The sequence below is a fragment of the Hemitrygon akajei genome, chromosome 2 (assembly GCF_048418815.1).
Source record: "Hemitrygon akajei chromosome 2, sHemAka1.3, whole genome shotgun sequence".
Classification (NCBI taxonomy): Eukaryota; Metazoa; Chordata; class Chondrichthyes; order Myliobatiformes; family Dasyatidae; genus Hemitrygon; species Hemitrygon akajei.
Window position 1 is genome coordinate 58289169 of NC_133125.1, and position 22026 is coordinate 58311194.

The 22026-nt window shown below is 37.5% G+C and overlaps 1 protein-coding gene across 4 annotated transcripts in view; it reads left to right on the forward strand.

Annotated features, from left to right (window-relative positions):
• elavl2 (ELAV like neuron-specific RNA binding protein 2) overlaps window positions 1–22026 on the forward strand; it is an 85081-nt gene that overhangs the window by 11279 nt on the left and 51776 nt on the right. Inside the window, exons 2-3 of one of the 4 annotated variants that reach the window (XM_073072602.1) lie at window positions 12926–13016; window positions 16271–16523. The exons of 1 other annotated variant lie outside the window; for it this stretch is intronic. In XM_073072602.1, coding sequence (XP_072928703.1) covers window positions 12945–13016; window positions 16271–16523 — 325 coding nt within the window. In that variant the 5' untranslated portion in view covers window positions 12926–12944. Of the gene's footprint in view, window positions 1–12925; window positions 13017–16267; window positions 16524–22026 lie in introns of all 4 variants that reach the window. 2 more of the 4 variants (XM_073072593.1, XM_073072611.1) reach the window with 2 other exon arrangements.

Below are 22026 nucleotides of genomic sequence, written 5' to 3' on the forward strand. Positions count from 1 at the left end.
TTAGGAAAGCCAGGAGGGGGCTATGAAAAGTGTTTGGCAAGTAAGATTAAAGTGAAACCCAGGGAATTCTATACATCAGGAGCAAGAGAGTAGCTGGGGAGAGAGGTTAGGGCCACTGAAGGATAAAGGGAGAAGCATTTGCTTGGATGCAGATGGGGGTGATGTTCTTAATGAGAATTTTACATCAGTATTTGACAAGGACATAGAAGATGGTAGTAAGATCAATGCTGAGTGTATTAATATGCTGGGGCATTTCATAGTAAAAGAGGTAGTGTTTCTCTTTTAAAGAGCATTAAGGTAGATAAATCCCTGGGACCTGATGGGATATACCTCCAGGTTATTGAGAGAATCAAGCAAAGACATTGTTGGGGCCTTGACCAATATCCTTCTGTCTTCTCTAGCCTCAAACAGGGTCCTGGAAGACTAATGAGTAGTTAAATAATGGAACAAGATCAAGAGAACTAGGGATGTTCCTGGAAACTATAGACTGGTGAATCTCGTGTCAGTGATAAGGAAGTTACTAGAGAAAATTCTTAGAGATAGGATTTATGCAAAAACCACAGTCTAATTAACGAGAGCCAGCATAGCTTTTTGTGGGGCAAATTGCGTTATACTAACTTGATTGAGTTTTTTTTTGACAAGGTGACGAGGGTAATTGAAGGTAGAACTGTGGATGTTGTCTATTTGGAATTTTAGTAAGGTGTTTTATAAGATTTCCCCTATGGGAGGCTTATTGAGAAGATGCATGGGATCCATGTTGAATTCGTCATTTTGATTCAGAACTGACTTGCCCTTGGAGAGATTAGTGGTCGAAGGGACTTGTTTTAGCTGGAGGTTTGTAATTAACAGTATTCAGCAAGATTCTGTCTGGGACCTCTGCTGCTTTTGATGTATATAAATATCCCGGATGAAAATGTAGCTGGGTGGGTTAGTAAATTTGCAGATGATACAAAGATTGGTGATGTTGTGGATAGTGTGACTGGCAAAGAATACAGGGGAATAGAGATTGGTTGCAGAATAAGGATAGAGAAATGGCATATGGAGTTTAACCCAGCCAAATGCGAATTGTTGCACCTTGGTAAGTCAAATGTAAGGAGACTTTACGTTATGGGTCTTGCCATTGTTCAGAGCTCTCTGAAAGTGGCTGCTTGGGTTGATAGTGTGGTTAAGAAGGCTTTATTCGTTGAGGCATTGAGTTTGAAAGTCAGGAAGTTGTATTGCAGTTTCATAAAACTAGTTGGTCTGTATCAGGAGTATTGCATACAGTTCTGGTCACCCCACTAGAGGAAAGATGTTGAGGCTTTAAAGAGGGTACAAAAGAAGTTTACCACGATGTTGCATTGGAGCACATGCTGTAACAAAGTTGGGCAAACTTGGGGTGTTTTCTCTGCAGCGTCAAAGTCTGAGGGAAGATCTGATAGAGGCTTGTTAGATTATGAGAGGCATAGATGGGCAGTATCTTTTTTCCCAGGGTTGAGGACATGAGTGCCTAATCTCAAAGAGATGAGGGACAAGTTTACAAGTGTTTTTTTTTACAGGGTGGTGGTAGAGGCAGGCGTATTACAGACACATGAATGTGAGGAAAATGGAAGGATGTGGGCAGAGGGGATTAGTTTAGCTAGCTAATTGATTACTAATTTAATTGGTTGAATTAAACTATAATTAAATTGGCAGGCTCGCTCCTGTGCTGTACTGTTCTACATTTTAGTAATCCAGAACTTCTTTTCTAATCAGTCTGTCCCGTTTTTTTTCCCTAACTGAGCAATCAAGGTGAATGTTTTGAGTAATATTATACATTCTCATGGAGCTTACCTCGCAGACCTTTCTGGAAAGGGGTTTGAAAATTTACTGTACCTTTGTACCTAAGAATGAAAAACTTCATTCTGAGTTCAGGCAATCAAATGCTTAAATGATTGAAGATATATAGTCTAGCTTTTTTCCCCTCCTGTGACATATCTCTGAAGTTTCTGATGGCAACTGTTAGGTAATCAAATTATAACCAGCTAACACCAGTTTGGTGCTTTCAGAATCGGGTTCATTATCATGGACATGTCGAAATTTGTTGCTTAGTGTCAGCAGAACAGTGCAATGCATAAAATATTATAAATTACAGTAAGAAATCTGCATGTATAAATGTGTGTGGGTATTTTACTCAAACATTGAGTGTGTCTTCAGGTTCTTGTACCTCTATGGTAGCAATGAGAAAAAGACATGTTCTGTGTATTGGGATCCTTAATGATGGTTGCCACCTTTTTGACGTGTTCCCTCTTGAAGATGTGCTAGATTCTAAGCAGGCTGATACTCATGATGGTGCTGGCTGAGTTTACATCCCTCTGCAGCTTATTTGATTCTGTGCAGAGGTCCCTCCCTCCCCACACCAGATGGTGATGCGACCAGTTTGAATGCTCTCCATGGTTCTTATGTAGAAATTTGCACATTTTATCTTTCTTTTCCTCTCTTGAAGCTGTGGCAAAAATCGTGTTAGGCATATGTAACTTAACTGGAAGCAAGTAGCTTTGTGGTAGAAGATGCTGCAAACTGGGTTATAAAATAATTTGCTTATGTAATCCATCAAGATGCCATTGTACATTTTTTTGGGGGGGGGGGTTGTTGCTTTGACCAGTTGCCAGGACTCGTGTACATTTTAAAAATTAATTCTGTTCTTCAGGATTAGATTTAATGGCTGTTTTTACAGCTAATTAAACAAGGCAGCAATTTTTGGTTGTTCAGAATTGAGCCACGTAATCTGTTCTTTTTTGTCAAGTATTAACACAAATGTTTATAATTCTAGTTTAAACTTCTCAAATGTCTTGACCCTGCAATGTTGAGTTCCAGCTGGTGGAAGTATATTTAAAATATCCTGCATTAAAATGCTCCCACCTTTCTCAACAGAGCTACCATTGGTATACTCTATTGATATCATTCAATCCCTACTGTCCATGTTGCAGAGTATAATAATGGATTGCAGCAGCTCAATAAGCATCTTGTCAAGGGGTCTTTCAGCATACCCATTTTAATGGACTACTTTAACTCAGAAATTGTCTTGGGATGTTAACTTGAGCATCTGACCATTTGTAGTGTGGGTTTTGTATATCACCCCACATTCTCTAAGCATAATCTTGGCGCAAATTGATTAGTTGTCTAAAATTGCTTTTGAATGTAGGAATGTTTGAATGAGGTACTGTTCACTTTCCTGCACAGATTCTTTGACATCCTACATAAAATGGTTAAAATGGGATTTTTGGTGGGTTGTTGGCTTTGACTCTAACATCTCATTGCTATTCACATTCATACACTTGCTAAATAAAAGACAAAATATTGGACATGCTCAGTGGATTTGGTAGTGCCTGTAGAGAGAAACAATTGATATTGAGTTGATGACCTTTTTATAAATTCTTTAATTTGAGATGTTGGCTGTTTTCTCTCAGTACGTGCTACCTAGTCACCTGAGTATTTGCAGAGTCTGAAATTTGGTTTTGAGGTTAAGGGTCAATTTTATTTACCAGATACATTCACATGCATTGCCGTGCTGTGTTGGTGCTACATGTAACTGTAACAGAAACATTCAACAGTTACAAAGAATTATTATATGTGCGTCAATGTGTAAACATGGTGTTTATAATGTAAATGGCATTATTAAAAATGGGTTTAAAATGTTTACTTGTAGTGTGAGCACTCAAGTCGAGTGTGATACTCTCCTGAGGAGTTGTATGTTGGTGGGTGAAGAGCCTAATCTAGGATTTGTATTCTGAGGGACTTCCAGACTGCACATCCAGTCCCCTTTGCCACTTACTGTACCGATCACTGAGGGACTTCATCTGGGATGTTAAGGTGGATTCTCTTGGTGGAGGATGCCTGTATGTGACTTTATTTAATGTGGGGTGGTTGGTGCATGGGCAGCCACCACACCATCTTTGACAGATCAAAGATCCAGTGAGATGGAATGCAAGGCGACAGGGGACCCCTCACTACTGCAGCCTTCCTCTGCCTTCACTGCTATTGGGATGTGTCATCAACCTCTGCCAGTTCCACCATTGATGTCTTTTTTGGATCACTGTGTCTGGAGCTTCCCTCTTGACCTTTCTGCCATTGGTGACCCTGTCAGGAAGTAAGCATCAGAAGGTTAATCTCCAGAGAGCATCCCTCCTGGTTTCTTGAGCTCTCAAGGCTCTCCACCACGACAAGGTGGTAATCCTTGGGGAAGCTGGTATATTTACAGTGTGTGACTGAGGTAAAAGGTGGGGGGGTGGGGGGGGAAGGGTAAGAGGCTAACTAGAATGGTTGCTTAGATTAACTGTTTGGGGGAAGAAATCTTTATGATTTCTAACTTCTGATGCAATGAGCTAATTAATAAACATTACAAAACACCAAAAGTGATATGGCTGTGCATTTAGTGTAAATCTGGAAAGAAAAACTAGCTTGTTTGGAAAAGTTAGGTAGAGCAGTATTACTTTAAAATGCTCAGAATCGTGAATAGTAAATAGAGTCTGAATGATAAAGAAGCATAGATGTGGGTTTATAGAGCTGACCAAGTGGATTGTCCGGGATCTGTTGTGATCTTTACTATTACTTATCCCCATGAGAGAGTTAACTTCTCTAAGAGAATCTTACTGTTGAAACATGTTTTTGGCTTATGTAAACAACTTCTGGTGAATATATCTGTAATATCACTACATTTCTATCAAGATCTTTCTAGATTAGCTGCTAATTAAAAATTCAGATGTGATTGCTTTATTTCTGACTAAGATTAATAATAAGCACTGCATGTATTATCTCCACACTTATTTGCCTAGGTTGTGCAGAGCTGGAATTATTTTTTGAGAAGAGTTTGATCTTGGTTATTCAATCATGATAATTACTGAATTTATTGGACCATTGGTTAAAAATATAAGTCTACAAACAACAGATCAACTAGAAGACCAAATTTGCCCATCTAATGTGGTTTGTTTCAGAAGTTCTTCCATTTTTGTTTGAGCAAAGTTGTAAACCAAGGTTTGCTTTTATTCTACCCCCAGAATTCCAGGTAGGGTGACTGACTGCACATTGGGCTGCAGCTGCTTCACATTTTAACAGGTATTCCTTTGTAAGGTTGTGTGCAAATTGCTGCAATGTTAGTATAAAAGAGTTGGCAGGTTGGGATGGAAAATTGTTGAGGTCCCTTCATGAATGGTGTAATGGGACTTGTGTTAAGTGTAACATCTAAATTGCAAATTTTGAGATTAGAATCTTTGCTTTGAAAAATTGCATTTTGGGGGTGGGGGTATAATTTAAACTGATGTATGTTTGGTTCATCTGGTGGCTAGAATTGTCCTAACACATTCTCTTGGATCTTTTGAGAGTAAATTGAATCTTGATGTCTCAGCCACTTTGTCAGGGATCTGCATTGTTCCCCTTGACTTCAAGAGGCTGACTTTGGTGATTGTTTCCACTTGTGATTTACAACCGTAAAGCTCCCTTCCATTGGGGTGGAAGACTAAAGCTGGACGTGGACCTCTGTTTTATTGTGCAAAATTGGATTCTCGCTTTCCTAGGTGAAAGCTATCAAGAGGTATAAAAGCAAAATGTCTAACATGACAAATTAGTCTGTTCATATTTTGGGGGAATTTGGACTTGGAATTAGTCATTTGTCTTGCTTAATACTGCACAGTTACAGTTGTTTCTGGAAAATTGACTGGGCAACTTTGGTTGTCAAACTTGAGGCAATGTGTTTTTATTGGACAAGGAATAATGGCATTCTTTATGCAGTGCTGCTTTGGATTTTTTGTGTAAAATTCAGTTATGTTTCTGAAACAAACTGTCATTGTGCAAGCACTTTGGCCATGTTTAATGGCTAGGTTTTCCCTAGAATGGGTAAATTTTCAGGTGCTGGCCTGGTACAGGGGATCCAACTACTGTGTTCAATTTATTTACCAGCCTGGTTTGCCTTCAATCTCCCAGGGAGATTGACTAAAAACTAGGAATATATTGGTAGCCCCCACTCTGGGTGGTTCTACATCTGTGTTCATCGCTGAAACAGTCATTGAGATGCACAAGCCCCTGAATTTAAATGCAGGATTATTTGTACCAGAGTGTGATCAAGAACATAGTTGAAAATTTAAACTAAGCTAACTTCTGTACTGAGTATCCAGAACTGTTAGAGGAGCAATTTGAGTTTACAGCATATTTTTTATGTTGAAATCAAATTTGTGCTTTCATTTCTGTTGTACCTTCCATTCTTAATGGAATTAGAGGAATTTTGTAGCCTAAGAGATCATTTGGCACATTGACCTGTCAGGCAAAAATTTGAGAACACTCATTTCCCACCTCTTAGCTCATAGCCTTGTAGGTCAGGGCTCTTTGGTTGCTTAATCAGATACTTATTAAATCTAGTTTGGCATTTTCTTTGCTGCTCTCTCCATTTAAGTCATTCCTTTTGAATTTTATAGTGTCTTGCATCTGGTATAAAGCAGAACTGTTTTGCTGGAGGAACATTATTTTTATGGTATAAATCATTGAGATACAAGAGTGCATCATTATGACTGAATTTTAGATTGCTTGTACTTTAGACTATTTGGATCAGCTGTTTTATTTATAACAACTATGCAGTGTTTCAGGTTGCCTTCAATTTTAAGAGGGTATTTACTGCTTTTAAAAGAAAATTGTATCATTTTCTATATTAGGCAAAGGTGGTTGCTTACATTCAGACAGTGGTTTATTTTTTGTATAGATGTAGTCTGGATTTTATGCTTACTACAAGGAGGTGCATTAGTGTACACTTGGAAATCCAATTTTGCTCATCAAATGCAATTTTCCATTGTTGGAAGATCATCTACATCATACATTCTTTTCATCTGCATAAGCAAGAGGTTTTCAATCCGCATTTAAAAAAAAGACGAAATTCAGTGAATTTTGATGCTTGTTTGTATTTTAAGATGGAAGAATCTTTTGAAATAAGGTGGATAGCAGATGAACTAGCCCGTCTCTTGTGTAACTTAAGTCAGAACTGAATTAAGCATGTTTCATATTTGGGTCTAGTTCAAGTGTACTTAATATCAAAAATAGTATCTATGAACCATCAATCTAGTTTATTTTGCAACAGTGATCTGACTTGAACATTCAAAAGGGATGATTACATTTGAATTTTGAATTACATTTTGAAGCAATAGTATTTTTTTTAAATCTACCACTTAATTTCCTCCGCTTCACCCTCCGGAAGTTTGTTTCTTTCTTGCATTGGATTGGTCTCTCACTGTCTGGAGCAGCAGTTATTACCCATCCATAGTAGTCTTTCAAAGTGGCAGCTCAACATTTCAACAGTTGTGGCAGTTATTCCCCATTGCTGTTTAGAGGTTTCAGGGTTTCTGATCAAGAACTTGTATACAATGGATTCTGGTTAATTGGGACACATCAGAACCCAGTTGGGCTGCCCCTAACTGAGTAGCAAGTTGTGTATTTAAAAGGAATGCATAACAAGTTAGAAGACTACCAATGCTACTACAGTACTATAAAAATGTTCCTAATAGTAATTGATAGAGGAATTCATCCAGTGTACACTACCATTTATCGGGTGTCCAGGGAAGGTGTAGCAACTCTGGTATAGGGGCTTGTGTCCTTTCTGGGGCTTTTCACTCGCCTTTGGTCCCCACCAGACACTTGGCTCTCAGCTGTCACTTCAGTTAACTATTTGCTTTTGACAGTGGTCACAGCTTGGTACACCACTTTGACTGGCACACTAAGCCAGGTGGACTTAGTCGCTGGGCCTTGTACTCCAGTGAAATAGGGACATGCTTTGTCTTTGTACGTGAAGTCAGTTCTGGCAGACTGGGCAGATGAGATCCAATGGATAAGAAGGTGGCTTTGTAACTCTTTGTGAAGAGCATAAGGCACGGAAGAAGTCATGGTCATCCACTGCAACCAAGGAAGATCCCAGTTTGTGATGACTACTCGTACAACTGGATCTAGATTTGCGAGGTCGAGAGAGTGAAACGCTCTCAGTGCAGCAGCTTTTTCCACTGGGTTTTACATGGACTGCTGAGCCAAGTTGTCTGATTCCATTGTGCCTCATCTGTGGCAAACAACTTACTAATGCAGCAATGGCTCCAGCAAAATTGGAAAAAACCTTTTAACTACAAATCAGAGCCACGTGACACACAAAACGTGCTGATTATTTTAAATTACTACTGGAATCTCAAAACAAACAGATTAAAGCTTTTGAAAATAAAAGTCAGTAAAAAGTTTTAGGAAGCAAGTTATTTAGTAGCTTTAAGACCAGTTCACTTGACAATATTAAAAAAAAGACTCTGGAAACCCTGGACAAAGAGCGCACCAATTTCCTACGTATAGAAACCTGGTGGCTTAGTAGAGGAAGAGTTCTATGCAGTGCTGCTTTGGATTTTTTGTGTAAAATTCAGTTATGTTCCTGAAACAAACTGTCATTGTGCAAGCACTTTGGCCATGTTTAATGGCTAGGTTTTCCCTAGAATGGGTAGATTTGTGCAAAAGGGTGAATTGCAGGAGTACTTTTGAGAGATGGTAGGCCAGCTTTCGTGAAGTGCTTTGAAGGTGAAGAATGGCTGCAGAAACTAGCCTACTTAAGACAATTTTCATCATATGAACCAGTTGAATAAGTCTGTAAGGCCCTGGAGAAAGTGTTTTGACTTCAAGTGACGAGACTTAGATTTGAAAGGAAACTGAATCTCTGGAAAAGTAATGCTGCAAAAGGAAATCTTTAATGTTTTCACTACTGCTTGGAATTGAGAGTGAGGAAGGATATGAGAAAGTCTCTGGTCTTACTGAAAACCACCTTGGAAGAACTACAGAACAAAATTGTAGTTTCAAAATTTTAATTACAAAATTGTAATTTTAGTCCTCCCTTTCGACAAAAATGTATGACTGGATGAGGGACGCTTTCTCTGAATCATCTGCTCAGCCCGAGAACTACTTTGAGAGAAGAGGATGAACTTTGTGAGATTCACTCAAGATGAGGTTTATTGACCTGCCATTGGACAAGTTCTGGATTTCTGTGAAAGAAGAGTGTACCATTCATAGGAATGCAGTGAACATTTTGCTGCAGTTTTCAACTCGCATGTGTGAGCAAGTTTTTTTTTTCTTATTGAACAAGCATCAAGAGCAAGGATAGAAATTCTCATTTCAGTCGAAGGTGAAAACCGTGTGTGCTTATCTCAACTTCGACCCAGGAATGAGGAATTTATTATACTTAGTTTTTAAAATTGAAAGAGTAATTTTAACAAAGGTAAGCTAAGCTTAACTATCATTTTTTTCCAAGAAAGATTGGCTAAAAGTTCATTCTCTACTTAAAAGAGCATTAATGAATATTATTGGATTGTTACATCTACAACTTACTAATCATGCCAATGTACTGTGAGTACTTGATAAAATCATTTTATGCAGGGGTTCCCTGAGACCTGAAAATTGTTTCAAGGGTTTCTCCAGGGTAAAAAAAGGTTGAGGAAAGGTACTTCAGATGGTGGAGGTCACACATGTCTGCTGCCCTTTTTCTAGGGATGGAGGTGCCATGCTTTGGAAAGTGTTGTTGAAGAAGCCTTGACAAGTTTCTGCACTTAGCCACAATGTAGCCATGATGTGTTGGCAGTCCAGGGAGCAATTAAATTTAAGCTGGATTAGGCAACAAGCAAGCTAGCAGCAGTGTGAGGGTTGCAAACTGCAGGAAAGTGAGAAGTATTTGAGCATATACCCAACTTGACTACATAATTCTCAACCTCTGATCTGCTCTCGATTGTGGCCAGTGGCTCAACTTTTCTGTTTTCAGTCAATAATGGCACTTACTTTGGATGAAAGCATTTTATGCTGGTTGGTGTCTTGGAATATTTGGAATTTCTTGCAGAAGTGGTTCCTACCTCACTTGTGCAGCACAAACCCAAATTTACTGCTTATGATTATAGCTGAACGGTGACCAGATCTTAATGAATGTAGGCATAATTAGAATTGTACTGTAGAATTAGAATACTTGGTATTGACTGTAACAAATCCACTTATCTCCACTTCTAATTTTTTACAAATATCGAAAGGACGTTGGTACAACAATTGAAGATTGTGTCCAAGATTTTGCAAGGCATTTATGTACTGCATCTGAGATGATATGCTTCCAGCCTCCATGAAGCCTCATTGTCTTCCATTTTATGGTGCTCTTAGCTGCACAAGGATATATCCAATTTTAAACATGTTGAACTTGAACTATGTATGAATGTGAAATTTGACTCGGATGAATCGATCTATCTATTGCCTGTTACACTGCTGACATTTAGCGCAACCATGAAGGTCCTCCATCTCTGGCGGTGTTCAGGGCTTCCTCCAGCGTGTAGGTAGCTCTATTTTCACTATTGTCCTGGGTGGAGACTCAGGAATACCATTGCACTCAGATGTTGAAGGATTCTTCTTTGCTGTTTTCTTAACAGTTTTGTTCTACTAAGTCAGGGTTGTTGGCCTTGAGCTGAGCCCCCCCCCCCCCGAACCTGGATGACCAGTGGGCCACTCTTAGTCTCGCCTTTACCTTTTGACCTGTATGGCATGGGTGATCCTACCAAGAGCCAAAGCATTAAAGCCTTGACTCCAGCCAATATAGTTCTCAGGGTCACTGAGTCACACAAACCTGTAAACCGCGACAAGATTGTAGTATTCTTGGAGGCTCAAATGAATACTTTTTTGTTTTAAATGAGTTGGTGTTATTCTGAGGTTTAGAAGTCCACGGTCCTGTTTTTCTTGTTTCAATACAAATTACGCAAGTTCTTTTTGAGCTGTACTGAAACTATTCTCTAAGTAGAAACTCCGTGCTATCTTAATCCCAAGAAAAGGTCATTGAGATTGTTCAGTGATTCAACTTAGACAAAAAAAAACTCCTGTTTCACAACTGTGGGTTTGTGGAATACTTTTGATTAGTATTGGTTTTGGGGATTTCTGTATAGCCTATGCAAAATGGGTTGTTGATTCAGTGCAGACACAGTGTTGCTGAGCTTCTTGTCTGTACTTGTTTTTGTGGCTGTTTGTGACTGTCTCTCTGAACCAACCAGTCTGACTATGCTGCTAGATTAATCTCTGTGCACTTGTCTTTTGATGTTGTCAGTCATTGTTTCACTGACTTGGGTCTGAAAGGTCAAGTCACCACTTTGGATAAAATCATTTTAGATTATGACATGGTGAAACTCCTTGTGCTAAGTTTCTAAATGTTTTCCTAGGAGACGATGAACAGCCTGAAGTGATTAAACTAGAATGTTTATTTGCTATTGCTTCTACTACGGTAAATATTCTTGGTGTACCAATCAATAGTCTCCAACTTCAGCTGGCATCTTGTTAAATTTCTGGCGTTTTGAGTCTGTTCAAATGTAGAAGTCGTATTTGTCCATCAGTGCTCTGAAGCTTGAGCTGCATCACCCTGCACCCTTGTGATGAATGATTTAATTACTAAGTGAACAATGGTTAGTATTGAGAATTGTCCTGAAATCAGGTTGTCATTTAGTTAAATCAAATTTTCTAAGGTGAAACAGATTTTAACTATAATACTATATGTTCTGCTGTAACACTAGACAACAATTTCTTTTTGGCAGTGTCAGTTCCTCAAATTTATTATGATAAACCGCTTAAAGCTGAACATATAATTTCAGACTACTTGTATCATGTAGGAATTTGGAGAAACAAGAAATTGTATTGAATATAATGTGTTTAATTGCATAACGGTGCTGACGCTTAGTAATAGTTAAAGTAAGCTAAAAATGCTTTGATAATTTTCATTTGTATTCATTGGGTGAGGCTTTTTGCTTAAGTGTCCAACAGTAATCAACCAGGATTGATGGATTCCAGTAGCTCTGATACAGTTTCTCCATAACTGAAATGTCCTGGTGAAGCCTTTCAGCATTCTCGTCACTTGACAGTGCCAAGATCTGCAGAGAAGTCGTCTAATCGTGCATGCAGATAATGAATCTTTGGTGACGTTGTGCACTTCATGACTTTGTATGCTTGAAACATGTTGTCAACCAGCTACACGTAGTTTGGTGCTCTGTAGTTGCCAAGAGAAAAACACCTTGAATGCCTTCCATTCGATTTTTCTCCGGTCCCAATAGCAGTTCTTTTAATCACTGAAGACTGTGAATTGTGGACAAACAAAAATTCCTTAATCTTGGCATCTTACATTTGAAATAACAAATACAGGTGATTTTATATATTTTTTTTAAAAAATGTTTGTTAGGGAAGTGTCATAGTGCAGGCCAAATTCCATAAGATACACCTAACGGTATTTAGGAAGCAAAATGTTTGTTGTCCAGTGTAATTCCAAAGCATAGATTACAACGCAACAGACTGATTTGCTGCTTTCATTGGTTTGTGATCCATTTTGCCCTGATGTTTGCTGTTAGTCTGGTACAAAAGTAATTTTATTGGTGGTAAATAATATGCTTTTTGTGTGACTGACCATTTAAGATGCTGGATGGAGCCCTGAGTGTGTGGAAATATTCACTGGAATGCTCATGTGGTCTTGTATGCGATAACTGCTGAAAACGCTATTTATAGACTTTGACAGAAGGACTAGAATAGCCTAACTATAATTTTAGGAGTAAATATCTTGTAGGTTTCTGAAATCAAATCTCTTAAGCCCATTTCTGCATCACCAAATTGATCTGTTGTTGTTTCAATCAAAATTGTGCTTTTCATTTGTACTAGTTCTAATTTATTGATTTTTTAAATTGCAGAATCTGTCTGCAGTTTTATCAACATCTCTTGCCTATAGTTGATTCTTTACGATTAATATGCATGGGGTAATCATTTTTTTTAAAAAAAAGGATTAGGTTGGAATTGCCTCATTTTCTTGAGCCCAAACTGCATGGACATGCTTTGAATATACATAAGGCATTGTAAACTGATTGTTGCATTATCTTGTTAATCTAACATACGGTACTCTTTTGTGTCCATATTGCAGACGGCAACTCCAAACTAACATGGCAGTCAGACTGTGTGATGTGGCTACTCTGCTTAGAAGTGGTTCGTGGGCTGCAGAGCCTTGGACTGGGGTCTGTGGGACTTTTCTTTAAATTCAGTAGTGACTAAGATATTTTATTATTGAGGCCATACCAAAAAGTATAATATACATGGTTGTCAAAGGTCCTTTGGTCTTGCAAAAATGTAATTGGTTCAGAAACATTTATGGTTCATTTTAGAACAGCAATAGATTTTAATTACAAAATAGCTACATATGTATATTAAGTGAAGCCAATGTAACTATTTTGGTATGGTCTGATTAGAATTTGTATAATATTGAAGTGGATTTGTTGTTTTATGATTTGTGCTGTCGTAGCAGTGCACGTTTTAACTGCTTTTAATCTCCTATCTTGAGCTGTTAATTCCAAATGGCGTTTAAGTGAAATTCTCACTAAAACCCAATTACTTAATCACTTGCTACATGTCCCACGTTAGGAACTGTGGGTATTGTTATATAGTTTAGTGTTACGGAGATTCAAAATGTAAATTTTTGTAAGCAATTTATTTTTTTAAAATCCAAAAATGGTTCTTTGGCTAGAAAGGGTGCATTTCTAGCATGCATTGGTTAACATGGCTGTTCAGTGGGATTCTGATCTTCACTGTTTTGGTACATGTAAAGCAAAATCTGAATTACTTAATAGATGTCATCATTACTGGCCCTTGTTTTTGGAAGTTTTGAGCATTTGTTTTTACTGACTGTTTTGACTGTCTTCAGCTTCTAAAGTTCCAATTCTTTTTCACTATGCTGGTGTGGAATGCTTCCTATGTCTAAATAGCTTCTGTACTCTTTTCAAGGCCTTCATCTTGTAGGGCAGAGGAGTGGCTGGGGGTGGCACGTTTAGTTTTAGTGAATTTATTCAGCAAAAGGGAATTACCTTTACCAAGGTCGATTCTTGTGTTTGCAACTCCGTAATTGTGAACCAGTTGATGCTCCTGGTGATGATGGTGTAGAATTTGTCCCCTAAGCATCTTCAGACTGAAAATGAGCATCTTTTCATGTGCATTTTATCTGCCACTTTACCCTGGATGAAATGGGCACTAAGACAGTTGTCAATCTTGACTCAAATGTCATCCCCAGCATTCCAGTCCTCCAAAGGGCACTATGGATGTCTAAATTCCCCATTCTATACACTCTAAATTTGTGAAATGTGAATTATCATTTGGAATAGTTGTTTTGGAAGTCACCACAACTTGGGCCATAAATACAGTTTGTATTGTGACGCAGGAATTGTAATAGCAGAGTTTAATTTTTCGAAAGATCCTCCTTTTGACAAGGTGGGAGGAGAGGTGGTAGTGTGCAATTCTGGTGTTAGATTGCTGTGAGTGCTGCCCTTGTCTATTTTCCTCAGCACGTTATGTCGGATTATGCTGCTTTAATGAGTCATATAGTTGCAATATAATTGATTGAATATGTCAGCTGAAGATAGTAATTTTAAAATTCAACAGTGCTTGTGAAGGTGATGTTTCAGTAGGCTGTGACCTGTTATCATTTTAACAGACCTTGTATGGAAAGGTTTTGGCTTCCTTTCTGTGACTAAAGTTCGAGCTAGTTGGCGTAATCAAGTGGAATTTTTGTTTTGATACATATAAACAGCATGCATATAAACTGAAATTACCATTCTGTTTTAAGTTCATCTATAAAAAGATTTGGCATCAAAAGATGCCATTATTTTCTTGTGAAGCACCATGCAGCAGTTTTTCACCACCAGATGGCATAGATCTAGCTGTGGTTTTGCATAACCATGCCATCAGTTCAGTCGTTCTGTGGAATATATTTGCAGCATGGGTAAATCGCTGGTGTGTACAGAATATCAAGCTGGTATTTACCCAGATTTATGAAATGTATAAAACTGTTCATGCTCTCATTAGTTTCACTGTTCACATAACCTAGATTTGGTATTTTTTTTAAAGAAAGGTCAGCTTCATGTTACAAAAAGCAATCAAATTCTAATGTAAACTGAAAGACTAAATCACAGAAACTTAATTCTAAGATTCATCTTAAAATTACATAACTTGCTACTTTGCTTTGTATTGTAATTTAAGATTTTTCACTTTTACCATTTAGTTATTGGAAAAATATTTTGGAAATGGTTTGTTCAGCACTTGTATTCAGGTTATTGCTGCTCAAATGTCACAGGTTTTGAAGATGAGTTGTGTTCTTTGTCTAAAATATATCAGATATTCAGTGGTATTTCTTAAGTATGCAGACCAAGACTTGGTCAAACCAACCCTGCCAGTTAATTTAATAATTGGATGCTAGTTGATTGGTACCTTGACTCTACTCCTTTAATTCATATCCTCAACAAAATCCTATTGATCTTTGGACTTTCAGTTTGTCCATCCTCCTGAGGGGGAATGTGTGTGTTGGGGTGGGGGGGGGGGGGAGAAGGTGAAGTGGGGGGTTTTGGGGATATGCTACTGGGCTATCCCACCAAGAAAATTTCTTTATAATCTTTGTCTCATTAAATATCATTGTTACCCCTTGTTCTTAAAAACTGGGAATAGACACATATTAGAATAATGACATAATTTGACCTATTAATGGTATATGTTGAACTTGCATTTTAATCATTGCATTACCGAAATGATATCGATATAATATTAATGTGAACTATAATATTGAAGCAGTCCTGCTTCTCCTCCAAGTTTATGCCAACATTTACATTTGTACCAGTCTACATTTTTAAGTGTAGCTGCCCTTTAAATTTCTTGATCCTCACCAGTGTGAGTTTCTCATCTGAAGAAAATTTGAGTGTGGCAACTCCAGACCAAATGAGTTCATGCTTAAATTTGCCTGTTCAGGTGATCTGATCGCTTGGTCTTATTATTCTGCAGACAAAGATGAGCGTTAGTCATACACACCAATTGCAATGTGCTTTGTTCATTTCTAATTTCCTATTTACCGATTTATAAATGCATTTAGGGAAATTTAGAATTTAAGTTCCAAAGACATACCGGGTGGATTAGTTGGTCATTGTAAATTATCCCGTTTAGGGTTTGTCGGGTGGGGGTGAGTTTACAAGGGTGGAGTGGCTGGAAGGGTCTACTCCGCCCTAAATTGCTAAATACATGATTCAGGTGCCTTTTATATGGTAGTGAATTTTTCCGATGTATCAAAATGAAGTTAAAGTCTTGGCATTATCTTAAATCACAAGGGTAGACTTGTATGTAGGGTATTTCAAGTGTAAATGCTGTATTGCCATTTCAGAAAGGTCTTTGGGCTTTGATAAATTGGATATTCTAAATGAGGTCATAAAGATAATGTTGACTTATCTATTTTTAGCAGGTAATTGCTGCCATGGAAACACAACTGTCCAATGGTCCAACTTGTAATAGTACAACAAATGGTCCTTCAAATGCCAACACTGGTACAAACAACTGCTCATCACCTGTTGACAGTAACACCATGCCAGAAGACAGCAAAACCAACTTAATAGTCAACTACTTGCCTCAAAACATGACACAAGAGGAGCTTAAAAGCCTGTTTGGCAGCATTGGTGAAATAGAATCCTGCAAACTAGTACGGGACAAAATAACAGGTATCTTAGCACTTTAAAATTGTCTGCTTTGTTTGCTTGTAATGTTGAAGACACTAAGAATGTGTAGAGCCTCCATTCTGAGCACTTTAAGTAGTGAAACACTGGTATTTCGATATAGCTTTATCTGAATCTTTTGATGCCATTGACAATATAGCTTCTACAGTGAGTATGATCTGCAATGCAATAAATTGCAGTTTTCATCAGTATGATTTTAAACTATAGAAAAGCTGATCTTTATAATTTAATATTCAGATTTTACTACTTGATCAATATATTGATTTGATTTAGAGTGCCACTTTATAATTCAATTCATGCAACAAAATGGGATATTTTTGACTAGTTTTTCAAATTCCTGTTAACTTGCCTTTGATTGTGATACAGTGGATTCTTCATACATGCTCGATTACTGATGACAACAAGGATTTCTGCTTTAAAGTGGTGCAAAAATTAATCCTGAAGGTGGCAGTTTCTTGAATAACAGTGGTAAACCCACATTTAAAATCCATGTCTTCAATCACTTCTGGCTGTCTAAAGATAAAGATTAGCTTTATTTTTCACATGTACATGGAGACAAACAGTGAAATGCGTTGACTTGCATCAAATCAGCAAGGATAATGCTAGGCATCCTGCAAATGTCACCACCCATCTGGCACCAACATAGATGCCCTCAGCTCACTAATGCTAACCTTGTGTCTTTGGAATGTGAGAGGAGACAGGAACAGCTGAAGGAAACCCATCGGGTCACAGGGATGAAATACAAACTCCTTACAGGCATGGTGGGAATTGAACCCCGGTCTTGCAGCTGACACTGTAATGGAGTTACACTAAACATTACAATAACATGCCGTGCTGCTCCTTTAAAATCTTAATACACTGGTTGTTCTATTAAATCTCCCTTCTACCCTTATGGCATTGATCTCTTTCCTAAAAATACAGTAACCAGAGTTGGATAAATTGTTGCAGCTGAGACATATTTGGTAAGCGTTTTTATACTTCTAGTGCATTCATTCTATTTTAATCCATGACATTTGAGGCCTTTCAAACTAATGATTTTCTATGGGCTTCTGGTTCACTTCTCCGCAACCTCTTCTCTCATAATCCCAACGATTCCACCCTGATTCACCTACCTACGACTGCTCAGGGTAGTTTGCAGTCAGCTTTTAACATAGCACTGGTGTGTTAACATACCACCAGCATGTCCATGGGGTGCTGAAGGAAACTGATTGCACTGCGGAAACCCAGATAATTTCAGAAGGACATGTAACGCCTTATAACACTGGAGGTCAGCATGAAGTCTGTACTGCCGGAACGCCTGCTGCATGATGGTGCTGCCTGGTGTAAATAAAGTTAATGTTTTTCCTTTTCAACTTCATGTCACCTTTAAAAGTTTTAACTGTGCACACTTGGCTTCCTTTGCATCTGGTATGTATTAAAAATACCATTTACTAAAAGTCTTTCATTCTTCCCAAAGAATGTCACTAAATATATTTACATTTTATTTGCCAACTATGCCTACTTTGCTCCATTTCTCTTCCTGAGATTTGTTAAAATTCCTCCATTTACTTCATTATGTTAATTTTGAAATCATGACCAGTGTCCACACTCTCTAAGCCATGGTTTTACTGGAACTTTCAAGTTTGGATCATTTCAAAATAACAAATGGAAATTTGATTTTTACTTGGACATAATCCAAATTAAGCATTGCTTACAGTGAAATCAGACTATTTTGAGACAAGGCTGTAAATTTAGTCCTTGGCTATTAAATCTGTGGTGATAGACCTCTAATCTTCAGTGTATTATTCAATTATCAGTCTAAAACCAAGTCATCTTTGTATTTTTCTCATGATTTAGTTACACCTTGTTCTGATACCATTTTGTGCTCTTGTAATTTATTTTCTAATTTTTAACTTCTTGCTGACAGATTAATTCTAATACTGAATCGTATCATATTTCAGCATAATTTCATCTCCCTTCCTATCAAGTTTTATATCAATTTTACCTAATTCTTACAAGGTTGGAGAACTTGCTACATTTCTATATTTGTCCTTGGGGTTTTGTTCCAAGCTCTGCACAGCATGGCTCTACAGTTCATTAGTTACGACCATTAAAGAAGTTAATTACAATTATCTTGCAAAAATATTTTAATGAAAAGTAAATATCTGCAGAGTAAAGTAGTTTTCATCTATTGACATTTATAATATCAAGAGATTAGTCAACATTTCTATTCTTAATATGCCTGATAGTAGCTCAGCTGATGACTAAATTTGAATTGGCACTGATATTGGAAGAATTTGTGGAACCACCAATGTTGAACGCGAGTCCATTTTGTTATATTTAAGATTTTTTTAAAAAACACTTGGAGGTAATGCTTGAGCAGCTATTGTGGAAAGAAAGCAATTGTTCACATTTAGTCAAGACCCTGCGTCTGGACCCCACAATTACCGTACCTCCAAGAAGCTGCTCGGCCCACTGAATCTTTCAATGTTTGGATATTTTTCCTCCCAATTACATCATCTGTAACCTCCACTTAACCTTGATGTTTTGCATTTTTGTTTGCTTGTGATCCCAATATTCTCTTCCGTCTTTAACAGCCATTTAAAGTAATATGTTGTCCCTTTATTCGTATAGTTTCAAAGCTTGTGTTTGAACTAGTTTCTTAATAGGCTGTGACTGCTGCAGACAAAAGTTCAGACTTCATATTCATCCTGATGCCACTGAGCAGATTCCCAGTGGCATACAAGTGTTACAAGAGATGTCTTTAAATCCTTATGGAAGAATGTGAAATGAGATGTCCTCCTGACTCTTTTTGAGAGGTGTTGTCGAAAAATTTGGTATTTAATTGTCAAGTATTAAAACAAAGTAGTTCTGAATCTGGAGAGAGCACGTAGAGCAGAATGTTTTTCAGACAGAACAAGAATGCACATCATAAAAAGACCAATGAGAACTATTTGACCCAATTAATTTTTATATCTAGTATAGTTTGGCAGGATGATGCAAATGAAGGTACTACATGCATGTCTAGATCTTGTTTCCCACAAGCTTGAGATCCACAAAAGATTATCATGTGTGAAATGTCCAGCTCAAATTTTCAGAAATTTGGTTTGATATTGCAAAGGGTTAAGCTGCACAGTGCTGTGGCAGTGTAAAGAAATCTGAATGTCCTCTTCGAAATATCAAAACATCAACACTCAGCAGTTGACTTGAGGAGAAAAATTGTGTGGGGTGAATGAGCTTATTTTATTGTGTTAAGCTATAAAGGGATTGGGTTGTTTTCTTTGTACAAAGCTACATAAGCTAGAATATAATTAAATCAGTGAAATTATGTAACTTGTGGTTTGTGCTGTGTTAGCATGCTGTGTTTTTTTTCCATTTTTGGCACAGTGGCAAATTTCTAATTTGCTGTAGTGTCTAGTGCATAATGTTAACTGAATATCACATGAAATGTTGTAAGTGATGTAAGTCACCCAGTTTAGTCATTCCATGTTGTTTCAGTTATTGTCAACTTGCCCACAAAATATAGTTTAGTGCAAAAGAAAACCTTCAGCATTTTAAGTCTTTGGAATCCCCAACTAGGACTGTGCTCATTTGAGTATATTCAGGTCTGGATTAATATTGCTAGACATTTAGATGAGTTTACAGGTGGGGGAGTGGACATTAATTTATCGAATTGAATGGTAGAATAGGCTTGAAGACACGTGGTGTACTGTTTTTTTTTGTCTATAAGCAAGCAACATCTGTTAGTGATCCATAAGTTCAAGGGCACTACAAATATTTCCTCTGATTTTTCATCTTGAATAAATTACAGTTTTTAAGAAAATAATACTTGACAAAAGCACTGGAGGTCTAAGAAGTTGTGTAGTTTTGGGGCCTTAGCATGCCTATGCATGTTTGTACCCTTTCAAAATCTGCATGTATTTTGTTCAACATGATCAGAAAATGGATGTTCATTTTTTTTAAAAACAATTGCAATGGTGTGATTTTTTTCTTGAGTCACTGAGTGCTGAAGTTAACTTCATGGAGCATGACTCTTGAATGGTTCAAAGCATTTTGGGAGGAGGCTTGACATTTGCTCTTCAATGAGAATTTTTGTATTGTTTACACTTAGATTCCTTTGGAAGTGGTGAAGCAATTTCCTTTTTAATATATCTCTGGCATTTAACGCATCATATTTTTAAATGTGATGTTATTAACAAAAGTGGAAGACAGAAATGAGCTGTGCATCACCTCCAGAAATATTGCGTTGTAGCACTTAAGACACTTAAATGACTTCTGAAGTACAGCCATTAAGTGAAATAAAAAGCTAAATTGCCCAGCAAAGTCTACTCCTCCAATAAAATGGGTTGCTCAGATTGGGAAGTAATAAGATGAAGAAAATAATTTTGAAGGTTCCCTTGTAAGTATTAATGTCCACTCAACTAACTCACTGGAAAGGGGGGTACTTCCTAATAATACCATGTGCCCCTGTCAGAAATGTTTGATTGCTGCATGAAGACCATATACAGTTTGTATTTATAGGTATCATATGGTTATTAGTTCAGTGTTTTGCCACTTGGATGTGCACCAAGGTGAAGACTAATCAACAGAAATCTGTTTAAGACACCATTAATCTAAAATAGAAGTCAGCAGAATTTCTGAAAACTGTAGCATCTTTTGCATAGTGCAAAGATGATCACTACATTGGTTTTAAATTTTTTTGAAATATTCTGAAATTAATTTTAAAAGATTTCAGAAAGTTGTCCCTTGCTCAGTGAAATTTTGATTCTTTATTGATTTTAAGTTTTTATATTCCTGAACTTGCAGAAGCTTGCAGTTGCAGTCGATGTCTCCTCCATTAGAAAAGGGTATATTGCTCTCAAGTTGGGTAACTGATGTAAATTCCTTTTTGCCTGAAGCCCACTTTGTAATTAAGATGTCTTGCCAAGTGTGTTTAATCGATTCGAGATCCTAGGCATTTTACCAATTTAGTACTGCTGTTTAGAAATGGGCGAATGTGTGGTCTGAAGTGTCACAGCTGAACACTGCATAGTTCTCTTTTGTTCAGAGAAACATTTCTAGACGCTAAATCCAACTTGTGTCCCGCACTTGGAAAAACTAGCATTTTGTACCCTAACCCAAAAGGACTGAAAAGTCATTTGCCTTTGCAACAAACCAATGATTCTTCTGCCCCTAAAATATCAGCACGATGCATTTTAGCATTATTTATGGAATGCTCCAGTTTCACATGAATATCTGTAATGCTGGCCTGTTTTGTCTCGGCAAAACATCTTTTTTGAGAGGTGCCAGCTTGGAAAAACTAACAAACTTCAATTCCTGAATTCAATTCTTGAGACATGAATGCAATGGACCTATTTAATTAGTGGTGTCCTTACGGAATCAAGTTATAAATCTACTGATTAAGAAGAAGCTATATGCATTAAAGACATTGGTTTGCTGCAGATTTAGTATGTAGCATGGTTCATGCTGCCTTTACAAATTGGAGCTACCTCCTTACCAATACAGAATT